The 18,344-nt window shown below is 42.7% G+C and overlaps 1 protein-coding gene across 6 annotated transcripts in view; it reads right to left on the bottom strand.

Moving 5' to 3' along the window:
• Nucleotides 1-18,344, bottom strand: part of ipo11 (importin 11) — a 928,775-nt gene that overhangs the window by 689,648 nt on the left and 220,783 nt on the right. For all 6 annotated transcript variants that reach the window (XM_070869309.1, XM_070869300.1, XM_070869323.1 and 3 more), the window contains one exon: nucleotides 4,411-4,459. In XM_070869309.1, coding sequence (XP_070725410.1) covers nucleotides 4,411-4,459 — 49 coding nt within the window. The remainder of the gene's footprint in view (nucleotides 1-4,410; nucleotides 4,460-18,344) is intronic.

The raw sequence follows: 18,344 nt of genomic DNA, 5'->3' as shown, positions 1-18,344 counted from the left end.
AAATACTTCAATTTTCATCTTGCTGGATTCATTTTAATTATGACTACATATTTCAAAGATGACATGCCAAACTGAGCTGTACCTCACACAAACCATTCAACCATGACAACATAAATCCATGTTCACACAAAGTTTTCAATCATTCTGCAGCATTAAACTTTGACATCTTCAAGATTTCTTTAGTATTAAAAGTGTGCAAAAGTACGCACAAATTATAAAATTGAAGCTTTTTATGATTCGCTGTGACACGGGAGAGGGGATCGGAGAGGAGAGAGAAGGAACTCAGGGAAGATGGATCACATTAGAAACATAGAAATTTACAGCGCAGAAGGAGGCCATTTCGGCCCATTGTGTACGCGCCGGCCGACAAAGAGCCGCACGGCCCTTGGTCAGCAGCCCTAAAGGTTACATATAAACCTATGAACAATGATGGAAAGGCAAAAAGCACCCAGCCCAACAAGTCTGCCTCACACAACTGTGACACCCCTTATACTGAAACATTCTACACTCCATTCCAACCAGAGCCATGTGATCTCCTGTGACAGGCAAAAACCAGATAAAAACCCAGGCCAATTTAGGGAGAAAAAAATCTTGGAAAATTCCTCTGACTCATCCAGGCGATCGAAACTAGTCCAGGAGATCACCCTTGCCGTATTCTATTCCCTGCAGTACCTACCAGCATATCTGCACCGTCCAACAAAAGGTCATCCAGTCTAATCCCAATTACCAGCTCTAGATCCGTAACCCTGCAGGTTACTGCACTTTAAGTGCCCATCCAACCATCTCTTAAAAGTGGTGTGGGTTTCTGCATCCACCACTCTTCTAGGCAGCAAGTTCCAGATCCCCACAACCCTAAAGAAGCCCCCCTTAAATCCCCTCTAAACCTTCCACCAACTACTTTAAAACAATGCCCCCTCGTAATAGACCCCTCTACCAATGGAAATAGACCCTTACTATCCACTATGTCCAGGCCCCTCAATATTTTGTACACCTCAATGAGGTCTCCTCTCAACTCCTCTGTTCCAATGAAAACAAACCCAGCCTATCCAATCTGTCCTCATAACTAAGATTCTCCATTCCAGGCAGCATCCTAGTAAATCTCCTCTGCATCCTCGCTCGTGCAATCACGCCCTTCCTATAATACAGCGACCAGAACTGCAGGCAGTACTCCAGCTGTGGCCTAACCAAAGTATTATACAATTTAAGCATAACCTCCCTGCTCTTATATTCCATGCCTCGGCCAATAAAGGCAAGCATTTCATATGCCTTCTTAACCATCTTATCCACCTGGCATGCTACTTGCAGGGATCTGTGGACAGGCACTCCAAGGTCCCTTTGTTCATCTACATTATTAAGTGGCCTACCGCTTAATGTGTATACCCTTTCCTTATTAACCCTCCCAAAGTGCATCACCTCACACTTCTCTGAATTAAATTCCATTTGCCATTGCTCTGCCCACCTGACCAGTAGATTGATATCCTCCTGCAGTCCATGACTTTCCTCTTCATTATCAACCACACAGTCTGCAAAATTCTTAATCATACTCCCTATATTCAAATCGAAATCGTTGATATACACCACAAAAAGCAAGGGACCCAGTACTGAGCCTGCGGAACCCCACTGGAAACATCCTTCCAGTCACAAAAACATCCGCCAATCATTACCCTTTGCTTCCTACCTCCAAGCCAATTTTGGATCCAACTTGTCACTTTGCCCTGTATCCCATGGGCTTTAACCTTCATGACCAGTCTACCATGTGGGACCTTATCAAAAGCCTTGCTAAAATCCAGATATAGTACATCGCACACACTACCCTCATCAACACTCTTGGCTACCTCCTCAAAAAATTCAATCAGGTTAGTTAAACACGATCTTCCCTTAACAAATCCGTGCCGACTGTCTCTAATTAATCCTTGCCTTTCCAAATACAGATTTATCTTGTCTTTCAGGATTTTTTCCAATAATTTTCCCACCACTGAGGTTAGGCTGACGGGCCTGTAATTACTCAGCCTATCCCGTTTTCCCTTCTTAAACAAGGGTACTACATTAGCAGTCCTCCAATCCTCTGGCACTATGCCCAAATCCAAAGAGGACTGGAAAATGATGGTCAAGGTCTCTGTTATTTCCTCTTTTACTTCACTCAACAGCCTGGGATGCATTTCATCCGGGCCTGGGGACTTATCTACTTTCAAAGCTGCTAAATCCCTTAATACTTCCTCTCTCACTATATTTATTTCATCCAGAATATCACACTCCTCCTCAATAGCAGTATCTGCATTACCCCTTTCCTTTGTGAAAACAGATGCAAAGTATTCGTTAAGATTTTATGTAAAAGCCACAGCCATGTTCAAAAGCCAAATCTTGAAGTTTATTTGTTGGTCTTTACTTTAGGGAGATGCCAGTGTCAAATCGTGGGTAGAATATCCCATCATGCAGCAGGAAGAATTTCTTGCTGTTAGTGTTGTGACACTCTGAATTTCTTTCTTTCGGATGACTGGAAAAATGCAGCCGAGAATAATTTTTCATTCTTTTCCTTCACGAAACATTTATAATTAAATTATTCACAATTGAATTAAACTGTCTAAATTTCAGAAAAGTCCAGAAAGCTTTTATTCTTAAAGCCAGAAAAAAATATATTTTTCATTAGTGGACAGCCCACCTTCCCTTCATTTATGGCTCACTACAGTTAAGATTTTTTCTCTTGTTGATTGAATGAACAGTTACTCATACAAGACAAAATATTTTCTCCATTTAAGTTTTATAATTTTTCACAGCAAGCTTAACATGAGTTTGAGAGAGAGAGGTGTTTAAGAAGATCGATATTAAGAGTGTCAGAGGGCATGTATCAGGGAGAAAGAGGGAGTTGCAGCAATACATAAATCGGGGGGGGAGGGACGGGGCAAGAGGGCGCGCCTGGGGGCATAGTTTAAGAATAAGGGGCCGTCCATTTAGAACTCAGGAGAAATTTCTTCTGAGAGGGTCGTAAATCTGTGGAATTATCTGCCCCAGAGAGCTCGGTCAATTAATATATTTAAAGGTGGAGATAGACAGATCTTTGAACGATAAGGAAGTTGAGGGTTATAGGAAACGGGCAGGGAAGTGGAGCTGAGCCCAAGATCAGATCAGCCATGAGCTTATCAAATGGTGGAGCAGGCTCGAGGCCACATGGCCTACTTCTGCCCCTATTTCTTGTCATAGAATCATAGATGTTTACAGCATGCAAGGAGGCCATTTCGGCCCATCGTGTCCTCCCAGGCACAACCCCACAAACCCCCCCCCCCGTCCCAGGCGCCCCCTGGCCTCCTCCTTCGGCCCCACCCCACCTCTCCCTGGCCCCTCCTACCAAGCGCGCCCTCGCCCGCCCCGCCCCCCCCCCCCCAGGCACCACTGGCCTCCTCCTTCCACCCCACCCCACCCCCAGCCTCCCTACTCCCCAGGCCTCTCTGTATCTCTCCCCCTCTCCTCCCCGCCGCCACCCCCCGCTCCCGGGCGCGCCCCCGCCCCCTCCTCCCGGGCGCGTCACGTTCTTATGAAAGGCTGAGGTCATGTTTGCCATGTATACTATTTATAGTTTTGTTACACATAGTGATCAAAACAATTCTTCTCCCCAAAATATAATCATTTCTAGCGACTCAGTTGCAGAGTAAAAGAATTAAAATTTAATACAGAAACCACAACAACTTGCATTAAATAGCCAATTTAACATAGTAAAACATCCCAAAGCACTTCATAGGAGGGTTATCAAAGTTCAACACCAAGCCACACATGAGATATTAGGACAGGTGGGTAAGTTTTAAGGAGTGTCTCAAAGGAGGAGAGGAGAGGCAGACGGGTTTCAGAAGGGGATTTCAGAGCCTCAGGCCCAGGCATCTCAGGCCACATCCGCCAATGGTGGAGCGATTAAAATCAAGGATGTGCAATAGGCCAGAATTGGAGATGCACAGTGATCGTGGAGGGTTGTAGGGCTGGAGGAAGTTATAGAGGAAACAGAGGGGTGAGGCCATGGAAACAAGGATGAGAATTTTAAAATCAAGGCATTGCCAGACCAGGAGCTAGTATAGGTCTGCGAGCATGGGGGTGATGGGTGAATGGGACTTATTGCGAGTTAGGATACGAGCAGCAGAGTTTTGGATGAGTTCCAAGTTTATGCTGAATATAATTTGATTATATAATACTGATGTCCCACACTCACTCATGATGGTCCATATTCACATATTAATGTAATGAACTACATGGAAGCTTTATCCTTAAACAAATGGAGTCCGTCACAACTGTGGTTAACAGCCTTGAATTTTCATAAATATTTAAATCAGTACGTCTCTCTTCTGAGGCTTCTGTCATGTAGCATGCAAAATAAAACTCTACACAATCAATCTCAAACTTACTGTTGTTTACCATAAATATACTTACGACATTCCAGAAACTGCTTCAATCTCTCAAAAACTGTGTTCAGAAATTCCTAAAAAACAGCAAATGGGAGGTGGGGGGGGCAGGGGAAAGAGAGACAAACGGCATTCATTAATATGAACGAACAAGTCAACAGGCCAGGGATTAAAACAAAAAAAATCACATCCTACTCGAACATTGAAATATTTCAACCTTTTACCTTTAGCTGCATTTAAAAAGCATTATCCTCTCACAACAAAACTCAGAAAATCATGTTCATTAGACAGTGAATAGAAAAGTTCACCTATAAAGTTCTGAACTTAAAAAAAAATTCCATGAAATCTACAGACTTCAAAAGTGAAGGCCAATAAAAAAAAAACAGGAAATAGCTCCAACTATTGGATTTATGCATTGGCAGCAGAGATTCTTAAATTATCTTTTTTTCAAATATCAAATTGTTGAATACTCAAAGAGACTAATGAAGTCAAATGCATTTCAGATTTAAAATAATGGTGAAGAGAAATTGTTATGAAGTAGGCATGATAATAATTTTTTCATGTAATCAGGCATAATTCGTGGATAGCACATTTCTGGAGCCACCCCACAGCTTGTGTGCAGGCAGAGAGGGAATGGGTGACCGCCAGCCAGAGGAGGTGGACCAGGCAGGTAGTGCAGGAGTTATCTGTATGCATCTCGCTCTTCAACCAGTACTCTGCTCCGAGTACTGGTGGGGGTGATGGTTCCTCTGGGGAGTGCAGCCAGAGCAAAATCCACAGTACCACGGGTGGCTCAGTTGCACAGGGTGGAAGGAATAAGAATGGAACAGCAATAGTGCGAGGGGATTCAATAGTTAGGGGAGAAGAACCCCCCCCCCCCACCCCCGCGTTTCTGCGGCCGCAGACGTGACTCCAGGATGGTATGTTGCCTCCCTGGTGCCAGGGAACAGGATGTCACCGAGCAGCTGCAAGGCATTCAGGAGGGAAAGGATGAACAGCCAACGGTCATGGTCCAGATCGGTATAAATGACAGCGGTAGAGTGATGAGGTCCTGCAGGCAGATTTTAGGGAGCAAGATGAAAAAACAGGATCTCAAAGGTAGTAATCTCCATATTACTCCTGGTGCCGCGAGCAAGTGAGTACAGAAATAGGAGGATAGAGCAGATGAATGCGTGGCTGGAGAGATGGTGCAGGAGGGAGGGCTTTAGATTCCGGAGGCATTGGGACCGTTTCTGGGGGAGGTGGGACCTGTACAAGCTGGACGGGTTGCACCTCAACAGAGCCGAGACCAATATCCTCGCTGGGGAGTTTGCTCATGTTGTTGGGAGGGTTTAAACTAGCTTGGCAGAGGGATGGGAACCTGAGAATAGATTAAGGAAGGAGAGAAGCTAAGCTGTAATTGGAAAGCAGAAAAGTAGAAAGTGAATTTGGAAGACAGAGGAAACAAGGGTGAGAAAATAGACAACAGGCGAGTTTGGCAGTGCTAAATGGTTATATACTTCAATGCAAGGAGTATAGGGAATAAGGCAGATGTGCAGAGAGCACAGACACTTGGGAGTATGATATTATAGCTATTACTGAGACGTGGTGTAAAAAGAATCGGTATGGCAGCTCATCATTCCTGGTTACAGGGTTCTTAGACGGGACAGAGAGGGGGGTAAAAAAGGAGGGAGGGTGTCGCAGTATTGATTAAAGAAACAATTACAGCTGTGAGGAGGGATGATAGGTGAGAAGAATCATCAAAGGAGATCATAGGGGTAAAAGTGAAGAACAAAAAAGGGGCGATCACACTGCCAGGAGTGTACTATAGATGACCAATCAGAGGGAGTTAGTGGAGAAAATATGTTGGGAAATTTCTGAGAAGTGCAAAAATTATAGGGCAGTAATAGTAGGGGATTTCAACAACTAGGATAAAATAAGTGTGAAAGGTATGGAGGGTACGGAATTCCTAAAATGCATTCAGGAGAACCTTTTTAGCCAGTATGTAACAAGCCCAACAAGTGAGGGGGCGGTTCTGGACTTAATAAAGGTACAGCAGTTATCATGGGTGACTTTAATCTACATATTGATTGGGCTAACCAAACTGGTAGCAATGTGGTGGAGGAGGATTTCTTGGAGTGTATTCGGGATGGTTTTCTAGACCAATATGTCGAGGAACCAACTAGAGAGCTGGCCATCCTAGACTGGATGATGTGTAATGAGAAGGGACTAATTAGCAATATTGTTGTGCGAGGCCACTTGGGGAAGAGTGACCATAACATGGTAGAATTCTTTATTAAGATGGAGTGAAACACAGTTAATTCAGAGACTAGGGTTCTGAACTTCAGGAAAGGTAACTTTGATGGTATGAGACGCGGATTGGCTAGAATAGACTTGCGAATGATAAGTAAAGGGTTGACGGTGGATAGGCAATGGCAAACATTTAAAGATCACATGGATGAACTTCAACAATTGTACATCCCTGACTGGAGTAAAAATAAAACGAGGAAGGTGGCTCAACTGTGGCTAACAAGGAAAATTAAGGATAGTGTTAAATCCAACGAAGAGGCATATAAATTGGCCAGAAAAAGCAGCAAACCTGAGGACTGGGAGAAATTTATAATTCAGCAGAGGAGGACAGAGTTTAATTAGGAGGGAGAAAATAGAGTATGAGAGGAAACTTGCTGGGAACATAAAAACTGACTGCAAAAGCTCCTATAGATATGTGAAGAGAAAAAGATTAGAGAAGATAAATGTAGGTCCCTTGCAGTCGGATTCAGGTGAATTTATAATGGGGAACAAAGAAATGGCAGCCCAGTTGAACAAATACTTGGGTTCTGTCTTCACAAAGGAAGACACAAATAACCTTCCGGAAATACTAGGGGACCGAGGGTCGAGTGAGAAGGAGGAACTGAAGGAAATCCTTATTAGGCGGGAAATGGTGTTAGGGAAATTGATGGGTTTGAAAGCCGATAAATCCCCAGGGCCTGATAGTCTGCATCCCAGAGTACTTAAGGAAGTGGCCCTAGAAATAGTGGATGCATTGGTGATCATTTTCCAACAGTCAATCGACTTGGGATCAGTTCCTATGGACTGGACTGTAACACTACTTTTTAAGAAAGGAGGGAGAGAGAAAACATGTAATTATAGACCGGTTAGCCTGACATCAGTAGTGGGGAAAATGTTGGAATCAAGTACTAAAGATGAAATAGCAGCGCATTTGGAAAGCGGTGACAGGATTGGTCCAAGTCAGCATGGATTTATGAAAGGGAAATCATGCTTGACAAATCTTCTATAATTTTTTGAGGATGTAACTAGCAGAGTGGACAAGGGAGAACCAGTGGATGTGGTGTATTTGGACTTTCAAAAGGCTTTTGACAGGTCCCTCACAAGAGATTGGTGTGCAAAATTAAAGCACATAGTATTGGGGGTAATGTATTGACGTGGATAGAGAACTGGTTGGCAGACAGGAAGCAGAGAGTCGGGATAAATGGGTCCTTTTCAGAAAAGCAGGCAGTGACTAGTGGAGTGCCGCAGGGCTCAGTGCTGGGAACCCATCTATTTACAATATACATTAATGATTTAGATGAAGGAATGGAGTGTAATATCTCCAAGTTTGCAGATGACACTAAGCTGGGTGGCGGTGTGAGCTGTGAGAAGGACGCTAAGAGATTGCAGGGTGACTTGGACAGGTTAGGTGAGTGGGCAAACGCATGGCTGATGCAGTATAATGTAGATAAATGTGAGGTTATCCACTTTGGTGGCAAAAACACGAAGGCAGAATATTATCTGAATGGCGGCAGATTAGGAAAACGGGAGGTGCAACGAGGCATGGGTGTCATGGTACATCAGTCATGAAAGTTGGCATGCAGGTGAAGAAGGCAAATGGTATGTTGGCCTTCATAGCTAGGGGATTTGAGTATAGGAGCAGGGAGGTCTTACTGCAGTTGTACAGGGCCTTGGTGAGGCCTCACCTGGAATATTGTGTTCGGTTTTGGTCTCCTAATCTGAGGAAGGACGTTCTTGCTATTGAGGGAGTGCAGCAAAGATTCACCAGACTGATTCTCGGGATGGCAGGACTGACATATGAGGAGAGACCGGATCGACTGGGCCTGTATTCACTGGAGTTTAGAAGGATGAGAGGGGATCTCATAGAAACATATGAAATTCTGACGGGACTGGAGAGGTTAGATGCCGGAAGAATGATCCCGATGTTGGGGAAGTCCAGAACCAGGGAACATAGTCTAAGGATAAGGGGTAAGCCATTTAGGACTGAGAGGAGGAGAAACTTCTTCACTCAGAGAGTTGTTAACCTGTGGAATTCCCTACCTCAGAGTTGTTGATGCCAGTTCATTGGATATATTCAAGAGAGAGTTAGATATGGCCCTTACGGCTAAAGGAATCAAGGGGTATGGGGAGAAAGCAGGAAAGGGGTACTGAGGTGAACGATCAGCCATGATCTTATTGAATGATGGTGCAGGCTCGAAGGGCCGAATGGTCTACTCCTGCACCTATTTTCTATGTTTCTAGTTTTAGGGAATGAAGCTGGGCAGGTGGAAGGACTATCATTGGGAGAGCATTTTGATGCTACTGATCATAATTCAATTAGATTTAGGGTAGTTGTGGAAAAGGACAAAGATAGACCAGGAATAAAAGTTCTCAATTGGGGAAAAGCCAATTTTGTTAAGCTGAGATGGGATTTAATCTGGGTGGACTGGAAACAACTACTTGAAGGTAAATCAGTGTCACAGCAGTGGAAGGCATTCAAGGAGGAGATCTTGAGGGTTCCGAGCAAGTATGTTCCCTTAAAGAAAAAGGGTGGGACTAACAAATCTAGAGCACCCTGGATGCCAAGGGACATACAGGGTAGGATATAAAAAAGGGAGGCTAAACAGAGAGTCGGGATAAATGGCTCAATTTCCAGCTGGCAAATGGTAACTAGTGGGGTACCACAGGGATCGGTGCTGGGGCCTCAACTCGTGGGGGAAATCTAGAACAAGGGAGCATAGTTTCAAAATAAGGGGTCACCCATATAGAACTGAGATGAGGAGGAATTTTTTCTCTCAAAGGATCGTAAATCTGTGGAATTCTCTGCCCCAGAGAGCTGTGGATACTGGGTCATTGAATATATTTAAGGTGTAGATAGACAGATTTTTGAACGATAAGGAAGTGAACCATTATGGGAAGTGGGCAGGGAAGTGGAGCTGAGCCCAAGATCAGATCAGCCATGATCTTATTAAATGGTGGCAAAGGCTCAAGGAACCAAATGGCCTACTCCTGCTCCTATTCTTATTTCTTATGTTCTTATGACAGAACCCGAGGGCTCAATACTGCAGAAACTCTAGAGGAGAATAGAAAGTCCAGGGGTCAAGTAAAAAGGAAATTAGGAAAGCAGAGAGAGCATGAAAAAATGCTGGCAAGTAAAATCAAGGAAAACCCAAATATGTTTTATAAATACATTAAGAGCAAGAGGATAACTAAAGAAAGAGGCCTATTAGAGACCATAAAGGTAATGTGTGTGGAGGCGGAAGTCGTGGCTATGATTCTTAATGAATACCTTGCAACTGTTTTCACAAAAGAGAGGAGCGATGCAGGCATTGCAATCAGAGAAGGAGTTTGAAATATTAGATGAAATAAACAGTGAAAGAGGAAGTATAAAGGGGCTTAGCAGCTTTGAAAGTGGATAAATCCCCAGGCCTGGATGAAATGTATCCCAGGCTGTTAAGAGAAGCAAAAGATGAAATAGCAGAGGCTCTGACCATCATTTTCCAATCCTCTCTGGCTACAGGTGTGGTGTCGGAGAACTGCTAACATTGTACCTTTTTTTTAAAAAGGGAGAAAGGGTAGATCGAATAATTACAAGCCAGTCAGCCAAACCTCAGTGGTGGGAAAATTACTGGGAAAAATTCAGAGGGACAGTCAGCATGGTTTTGTTAAGGGAAGGTCATGTCTGACTAACTTGATAGAATTTTTTCAGGAGGTAACAAGGAGGGTCGATGAGGGTAGTGCATTTGATGTAGTGTATATAGATTTTAGCAAGGATTTTGAGAAGGTCCTACATAGAAACATAGAAAATAGATGCAGGAGTAGGCCATTCGGTCCTTCGAGCCTGCACCGCCATTCAATGAGTTCATGGCTGAACATGCAACTTCAGTACCCCATTCCTGCTTTCTCGCCATACCCTTTGATCCCCCTAGTAATAAGGATTACATCTAACTCCTTTTCGAATATATTTAGTGAATTGGCCTCAACAACTTTCTGTGGTAGGGAATTCCACAGGTTCATGGCAGATTAGAAACAAAACAAAACTAAATGCCCATGGGTTCCAGGGCAAAGTGGCAAGGTGGATCCAAAATTGGCTCAGAGGCAGAAAGCAAAGGGTAATGGTTGATGGGTGTTTTTGTGACTGGAAGGCTGTTTCCAATGGGATTCCACAGGTCTCAGTACTATGTCCCTTACTTTTTATGGTTATATATCAATGATTTAGACTTGAATGTAGGGGGTACAATTAAGAGGTTTGCAGATGATACTAAAATGATGATCATGAAGAAAACTGTAGACTGCAGGAAAATATCAGGTGGGTAATGCATTTGGGGAGGGCTAACAAGGCAAGGACATACACATTTAAATGGTAGGACACTGTAAAATGTAGAGGAACAAAGGGTCCTTGGAAGTGCATGTCCACAGATCCCACGGATTTCGTACGCTCAACCTGTATAGGTATTACATTAGCTATCTGTAATTCCTCTGGCATTACACCTTTTTCTATCGAATTATTAAATATGTGTAATAATGCCTCGGCTAGCTCTTCCCTAGATTTAAAAAAAATGCACGGATGCAATCTATTTGACCATGGGATTTATCCTCAATGAATGTGATTGGTTTATTTTCTATTTCTCTTTTTTATTTTAAATGCGGTTATGTCATTTCTAATCTCCTCTTTCACCTGATCTGTCTTCCTGGTAAATACTGAAGCTAAATAATGATTTCATATTTCTGCCATTTTGGTTTCACTGCCTGTGATTTTACCCTATCCATCCCTTAGTTTTCCTAGTCCCATCCCAACTTTCCTTTTTTTTAATGCTTACGTGCCTGTAGAATATTTTATTTTGTTTTGGTGTTCCTTGATAATTTAATTTCATAGTTCCTCTTTGCCTTCCAAATTGATTTTTTCACTTCTCACCTAATCTCTTTGTATTCTTCCTTGTCATGCTCTCAATTGCTGTCCATGTACTAAATGGACACCTCTTTCCTTAAACTCAATTTTTCCATTAGGTGTTTATTCATCCATGGTGTCTCATCAGTATTTAGTTTGTTCTTGTTTTTTACTGGAATATATTTTTCCTGGATTCTGTTGAACACCATTTTCAATGTTTCCCACTGCTATTCTACATCATTGTTTGCCAATATTGTTCTCCATTTTATTTCACCACGTTCTATTTTCAGCCCCTCAAAAATCAGCTTTTGTCCAATCTATTACCCTGATCTTTGTCATACTTAACGCCTTCTCCATTATTACCTTACATTATATTATGGTCACTTTTGCCGAGACATGCTCCTATTTTTACTTCTATTATTTGCTTTGGTTCATTCCCCTTTTTGGGCTTCTTACATACTGGGTTAGAAAGGAGTTTTGTACACATTGTAGGAACCTCATTCCCTATATCCTCCCCTTCTAGACAACTGATTTTGGGGTAGTTGAAATCCCGCATGACCATTCTGTTTGTTACTCATTTCCCTAATTTGTTTGCATATTTCTTCTTCTACCTCCCTTATAAGAATTAGGAGTAGGAGTAGACTCCCACTCCGCCATTCAATAAGATCATGGCTGATCTTCTACCTCAACTCCACTTTCATGCACCTTCCCCATATTCCTCAATTCCCTTAATATTCAAAAAGCTATAGATCTCTGTCTTGAATATAATCAAAGACAGTAAGCTTCCACAGCCCTCTGGGGTAGAGAATTCCAAAGATTCACTCTGAGTGAAGAAGTTTCTTCTCATCTCAGTCCTAAATGGCCAACCCCTTATTCTGAGACTGTGACCCCTGGTTCTCGACTCTCCAGCCAGTGGAAACATGTGCCCTGCATCTACCGTCAAGCCCTGTAAGAATTTTGTATGTTTCGATGAGATCACCGCTCATTCTTCAAAACGCTGGAGAATATAGACCCAGTCTACTCAATCTCTCCTCATAGGACAATTCCCCCATCCCAGGAATCAATCTAGTGAACCTTAGTTGCACTCCCTCTATGGCAAGTATATCCTTCCTTAGAGAAGGAGACAAAAACTGTACACAATACTCCAGATGTGGTCGCATCAGGGCCCTATATAATTGCAGGAAGACATCTTTACTCTTATACTCAAATCCTCTTGTAATAAAGGCCAACATACCATTTGCTTTCTTAATTGCTTGCTGTACCTGCATGTTAACTTTCAATACTTGGACACCCAGGTCCCTCTGAACACCAACATTTCCGAATCTCACCATTTTTTAAAGTACTCTCTTTTTCTATTTTTCCTACCAAAACTTTAAATTCACATTTCTCCACATTATATTCCATTTGCCATGTTCTTGCCCACTCACTTAGCCTGTCTATATCCTCTTGAAGTCTCTTTGCATCCTCCTCAAAACATGCATTCCCACAGTTTTGTAACATCAGCAAACTTGGATATATTACATTTGGTCCCCTCATCGAAATCATTGATATAGATTGTGAATAGCTGAGGCCCAAGCACTGATCTTTGCGGTACCCCACCAATTAGTCTGCCAACCTGAAAAAGACCCGTTTATTCCTACTCTGTTTTCTGTTTGCTATCCAATCCTCAATCTATGCTAGTATATTACCCCCAATCCCATGAACCCTAATTTTTTTTAATAACCTCTTGATTGGCACCTTATCGCATGCCTTCTGAAAATCCAAATATACCACATCCACTAGTTCCCCATCTATTCTGCCAGTTACAATCTCAAAAAAGCTCTCAACAGATTTGTCAAATATGATTTCCCATTCATAAATCCGTGTAGACTCTGCCCCATCCTATTATTATTTTCTAAGTGCCCTGTTACCTCTCCTCAGTAATAGATTCAAGCAATTTCCCTGACTACTGATGTCAGGTTAACTGGTCTGTAGTTCCTTGTTTTATCTCTCTAGTTCCTCCTTTTATCTCTCCCTCCTTTCTTAAATAGCGGGGTTACATTTGCTACCTTCCAATCCATGGGAACCTTTCTAGAATCTATGGAATTTTCAAAGATGACAACCAATGCATCCACTATCTCTATAGCCACCTCTTTCAAAACCCTAGGATGTAAGTCATCAGGTCCAGGGGAATTATTGGCTTTCAATCTCATTAATTTCTTCAGTACTTTTTTTTTTATAACTAATACTAATTTCTTTCAGTTCCTCATTCTCTTGGTTCCCAACGATTTCCAGGAGGTTTTTTGCGCCTTCGTCCATGAAGACAGACACAACGTATTTTTTAATTTCTCTGCCATTTCCTTATTCCCCATTACAATTTCTCCCATCTCAGCCTGTAAGTGACCCACATTTACTTTCGCTAATCTTTTCCTTTTTACATACCTATAGAAGCTTTTACAGTCTGTTTTTATGTCTGTCGCTAGTTTACTCTCATTCTATTTTTCCTATATCAATTTCTTGATAAAGTTTTATCTATATAGTTTTATCTCTATCCACATGGATTCTATGTCACTTTTTTCTACTCCCATTATGTTATCTCTAAGAATATAGCGACTCCACCCCCCTTTCTATCTTTTCTAAATATGTTATACCCTGCAATGTTTAATTCCAGTCCTGAATGTAGCCATGTCTCAGTAATCCCTACTATATCTGGTTCCTCACAACATATTATTGCCTTCAGTTCCCTAGTTTTATTATGGACACGGTATGCATTGCTGTACAGACAGTTTAACTCATTTTTAATAGCAGCTCCTCTCACTTTTTACTTTTAACCATCTTTTTTACACTCCTGTCCTATAACTGCTTATTCCCTAGCCATTTATGTCCTCCTTTAGGATAGTCTGCCCTATACTCTCCTTTGCTGTTCAGTTTTTATTAGGCTTGTTTCATTTCTTGTAGATCCTTCCCCCAGCGTTCAACAGGAAGAGAACCATAAACCAAAAGGGTATAAGACAGATGCCATATTCTACTTAGTTAGGAAGACGGAAAGCAGGAAAGAAAGCTGCATTTGAGAAGCCATCTTCACGATTTGTCATTAAATCTGCACAGTAAGTTTTGGACGCTGGGCTAACGTCCGCTATTCTGTATGGTTGGTTACAGTGTCTAACATTAATGTTTTGTCAGTAATGAATGAAGTAAACGAACAAACATATTGCTGTTTCTAGTTAAACAAATCTACTTAAAGGTTAAGGAAGGAATTATCCAACAGACAAGGATAGATACGGAGAAACTATTTTCTCCGGTGGGGGAAATCAAGAGGAGGACATAATCTTAACCTTAGAGCTAAGCCATTCAAATGCCAAATACAAGAAACCAACCCAGCTGTACTTCCCTTTTCATCCAACTATCCAAGTTATGTGTTGCATTCTTTGCCTGATGTTCCAATCATGGCCCGGCATTAACCATCAAAATTCCCGTGGAAGATACACACACATTATACAGATACTAATTCCTGAAAATTATACAGGACATATATAATAATAAAACCGACATTTATTGATAAAGCTGAAGCGGTCTCACAATTGTTAATATTTCAGAAAATGTTAAATTAAAAACAATGGTTGTTAAGGGCGCTGACACTAGCAAAAATTTCCAACACAAAACATTGCTAAAAGACTAAATATAAACCTCACATCAATTGAAACAGTATGCGATAAGTAAGTAGTGATTTCAAGCAGGTGATCCAACTGTTGAGTTCAGATAATCAAGTCAACAACAACTTGTATTTATATAGCTCCTTTAACTTACTAAAATGTCCCAAGTCAAACAGCTTATTCAAAGAATATTTCTGTGTAACGGCACAATTAGATTGAGCAGCCTTGGGCTAGAGAAGGAGGGGAGGTAAAAAGAGCCAGCAGGGATTGCACTCCGGATTACTATTCAGCATTCCCCTTTGGAATGAGTGGATATCAGGTGAGGACAGGGATGAGTTCTGCTGTTATTACAATGAAATGAAAAACATCATGTGATAAACTACCATCCAGTATTACTGCCAAATGCAATACTAAGGTCTGAATAACTGAAGAGCCAGTGCGGAAGTAGAGCTGGTCTCAGTGGAAAGGAGGCATATTAGATTCCAAAGCTCTCTTGGCAAGGACTTAAGTCAAGCCCCCAAGTGGAGCAATTGTAAAAGACAAGGGACATCCTGCTAGGCGCAGAAGTCCCACCACAGCAGCTAAATTGGGGTTACCGCCCCCGAGAGGAAGTGGAGCGCAATGTCATGCACTCCATTTCGTCTTGGGGGTGTGACTGGGGTACCAATATTGGTAATTTTCCAGTGCTACGCAGAGAGGCACATAGCGCTGGCGGGAGCACAGGGCCCTCCCCTTCCGTTAAAGGGGAGGGCACGTTACGGATTTTACATTGGGGAGGATGGTCCACCATTACACCACTGGAGAGCGAGGTGCCGTGGCAGCAGCCCGGCACAAAAGCGGAGTGCCGGGCTGCAACATCGCGGCATTTACCCCACGAGTTGAAGAGGGCAATGATGCGACTGATAAGTCAGTCATTTGAAAAAAAAAGTCAGTGCCGCACCTCCCCATTAATTTTCATCCCGCGAGTGGACTGAAGCCTGGTTAATGACCTGTTAAGCTGGCATGGACATTGCCCATGGCAGTCTCACGGGGTGCTACCGAATTGTCACTCCAGGGTAAAAATGGGTCGCTGCGCGTGGTAATGAGGTCATCATAGTTGGCGCGGCGGCTTGTGGTGCTCCGGTTAGTTCCGCCACTAAGTCCCGCAAAATTTTGCAGGAGTCGGTAGCGGCCCCACGCGAGAAGTCGTTTGCGCCCTGGAAGATGCAACCTACCTGAATTTCTTCTCCATAGATTCACAGATCATTTGGTCCATTGCCTCTGTGCCAGCTTTCTGAATAAACTATCTCCTAAGTTCCATTTATCTGCCTTTCATTCAGACATTTTCTTTTTTTTCTCTCAAGTATTTATCCACTTTCCTAAATTCTGCTTCCACCATGGTTTCTAATAGGGAATTCCATATATAATAACCTGGATAACTAGAGAACCAGTGTGGGGTTAGATAAAATATATCTGACCTAAGTGTAAAGGCAGAAATTCTGAACTATGAGAATAGGCCAATTTATTTTATGATCTGCGAGTGTGTGTGTGGATATATATAGGATCAACAGGATCTTAGCTAAACCTAGGAAATGGAAATGAATATCATGTTCAGAGCTATTGAGTGTTCACAGAATGAACAAAGTAGACTGAAGAGGAGGTGATGCAGCTACATGTATCAGAGACACCTTGAAGGCTAAAGAAGTGTTTCAGTGGGATGTAGAAAACTACATAACGAACCACTTTGGTTAGACGGGTCTAAAAATTTTTTTTAAATCCAAGCTATCACAAGGGCTATACTATAGAGATCTAGGTCAGCATAAAATAGTTCACTGTGTGAAGAGATAGGAAGATATGCAAGAAGAGTTATTTTAATGGGTAACTTGAAACAACTCAATATAAATAAAAACCCACACTCAAGAGCCAGTAGATTAAATGTACAACTGCATTCTGACCCAGTGCATCAGAGAAGCCACACAAGATAGTGTTCATGTCGAGATGGTATTCATAAGTATATGTACGAAAAATGGAAGTAGTGGCATCATGAGAAACACCGACCACTGATTGATCAAATTCAACTTGGATTCATAAATATCACAAGCCAAGTATATAACTTTAAGAGCGCTTATTTCAAAGATATTAGTAAATATCTACGAGAGCTCGGAGGGTGTGAGCGCTTCATGGAGTGAGGTAAAAAACCTAAAGTGACGTCTGCACAAGGGTGATTTAGCTGGTGATTATTTTGAGCAGCTGGTGATTGTTTTTTTAAAGTCTTGAGTTTATTTCTGTTGTTAGTCCATTAAATAGAGGCATCGCTGGACATCTCAGTCCTGTGTCACGTGGGAAACTCTAGGATGTCCTAGACAATCACATGTGCAGGAAGTGTCGTCAGCTGGAGGAGCTCAAGCTCAGGTTTCGGAGTTTGAGCAGCAGCTGGCGTCACTGCGGTGTATTCGTGAGGCTGAGCGCTACGTGGATGGCACGTTTCAGGAGCTGGTAACCTCGCAGCGAAAGAGCGTGCAGGCATAGGGAATACTTGACCGTCAGATAGACAAGGAGGACGAGGCAGGTAGTGCACCCCCCAAGTGCATCGCACTCTCTAACCTGAGGGCAATGTTTCCTCTTGGGCGTACAGCCAGAGCCAAGTCCAAGCTATAAGCGGGGGGTGGAAAGAGAGTTTGAGGAGGAAGAGGTAAATCGGGAAAACAATAATGATAGGAAATTCGACAGTTAGGGGAACAGACAGGCGTTTCTGTGACGGCAGACGTGATTCTAGGATGATATGTTGCCTCCCTGGTGCCAGGATCAAAGATGTCACTGAACAGCTGCAGAACACTGAGGACTGGGGGGGTGGAGAAGAAAGGAGAGAGAGAGAAGAGGGTGGTCCATATTAGTATCAACGACAGAGGGATGAGGGCCTGCAACAGATTTTAGGAAGCTAGGAAATAAATTAAAATGCAGGATTTCAAAAGGTAGCAATCTCCAGATTACTTCCAGTGCCACGAGCAAGTGAGTATAGAAATAGGAGGATAGAGCAGATGAATGCATGGTTGGAAAGATGGTGCAGGAGGGAGGGTTTCAGATTCTTGGGACATTGGGACCAGTTCTGGAGAAAGTGGGACTTGTACATCCCAGACAGGTTGCACCTCAACAGAGCTGGGACCAATGTCCTTGGGGTGGGGTGGGGGATGGATTTGGCAGGGGCACCAGGATGTG

This window comes from Pristiophorus japonicus, chromosome 2 (genome assembly GCF_044704955.1).
Source record: "Pristiophorus japonicus isolate sPriJap1 chromosome 2, sPriJap1.hap1, whole genome shotgun sequence".
Taxonomy (NCBI): Eukaryota; Metazoa; Chordata; class Chondrichthyes; family Pristiophoridae; genus Pristiophorus; species Pristiophorus japonicus.
The sequence above is the reverse complement of the archived record's forward strand: the minus strand, read 5'-3'. Positions and strand labels throughout refer to the sequence as shown.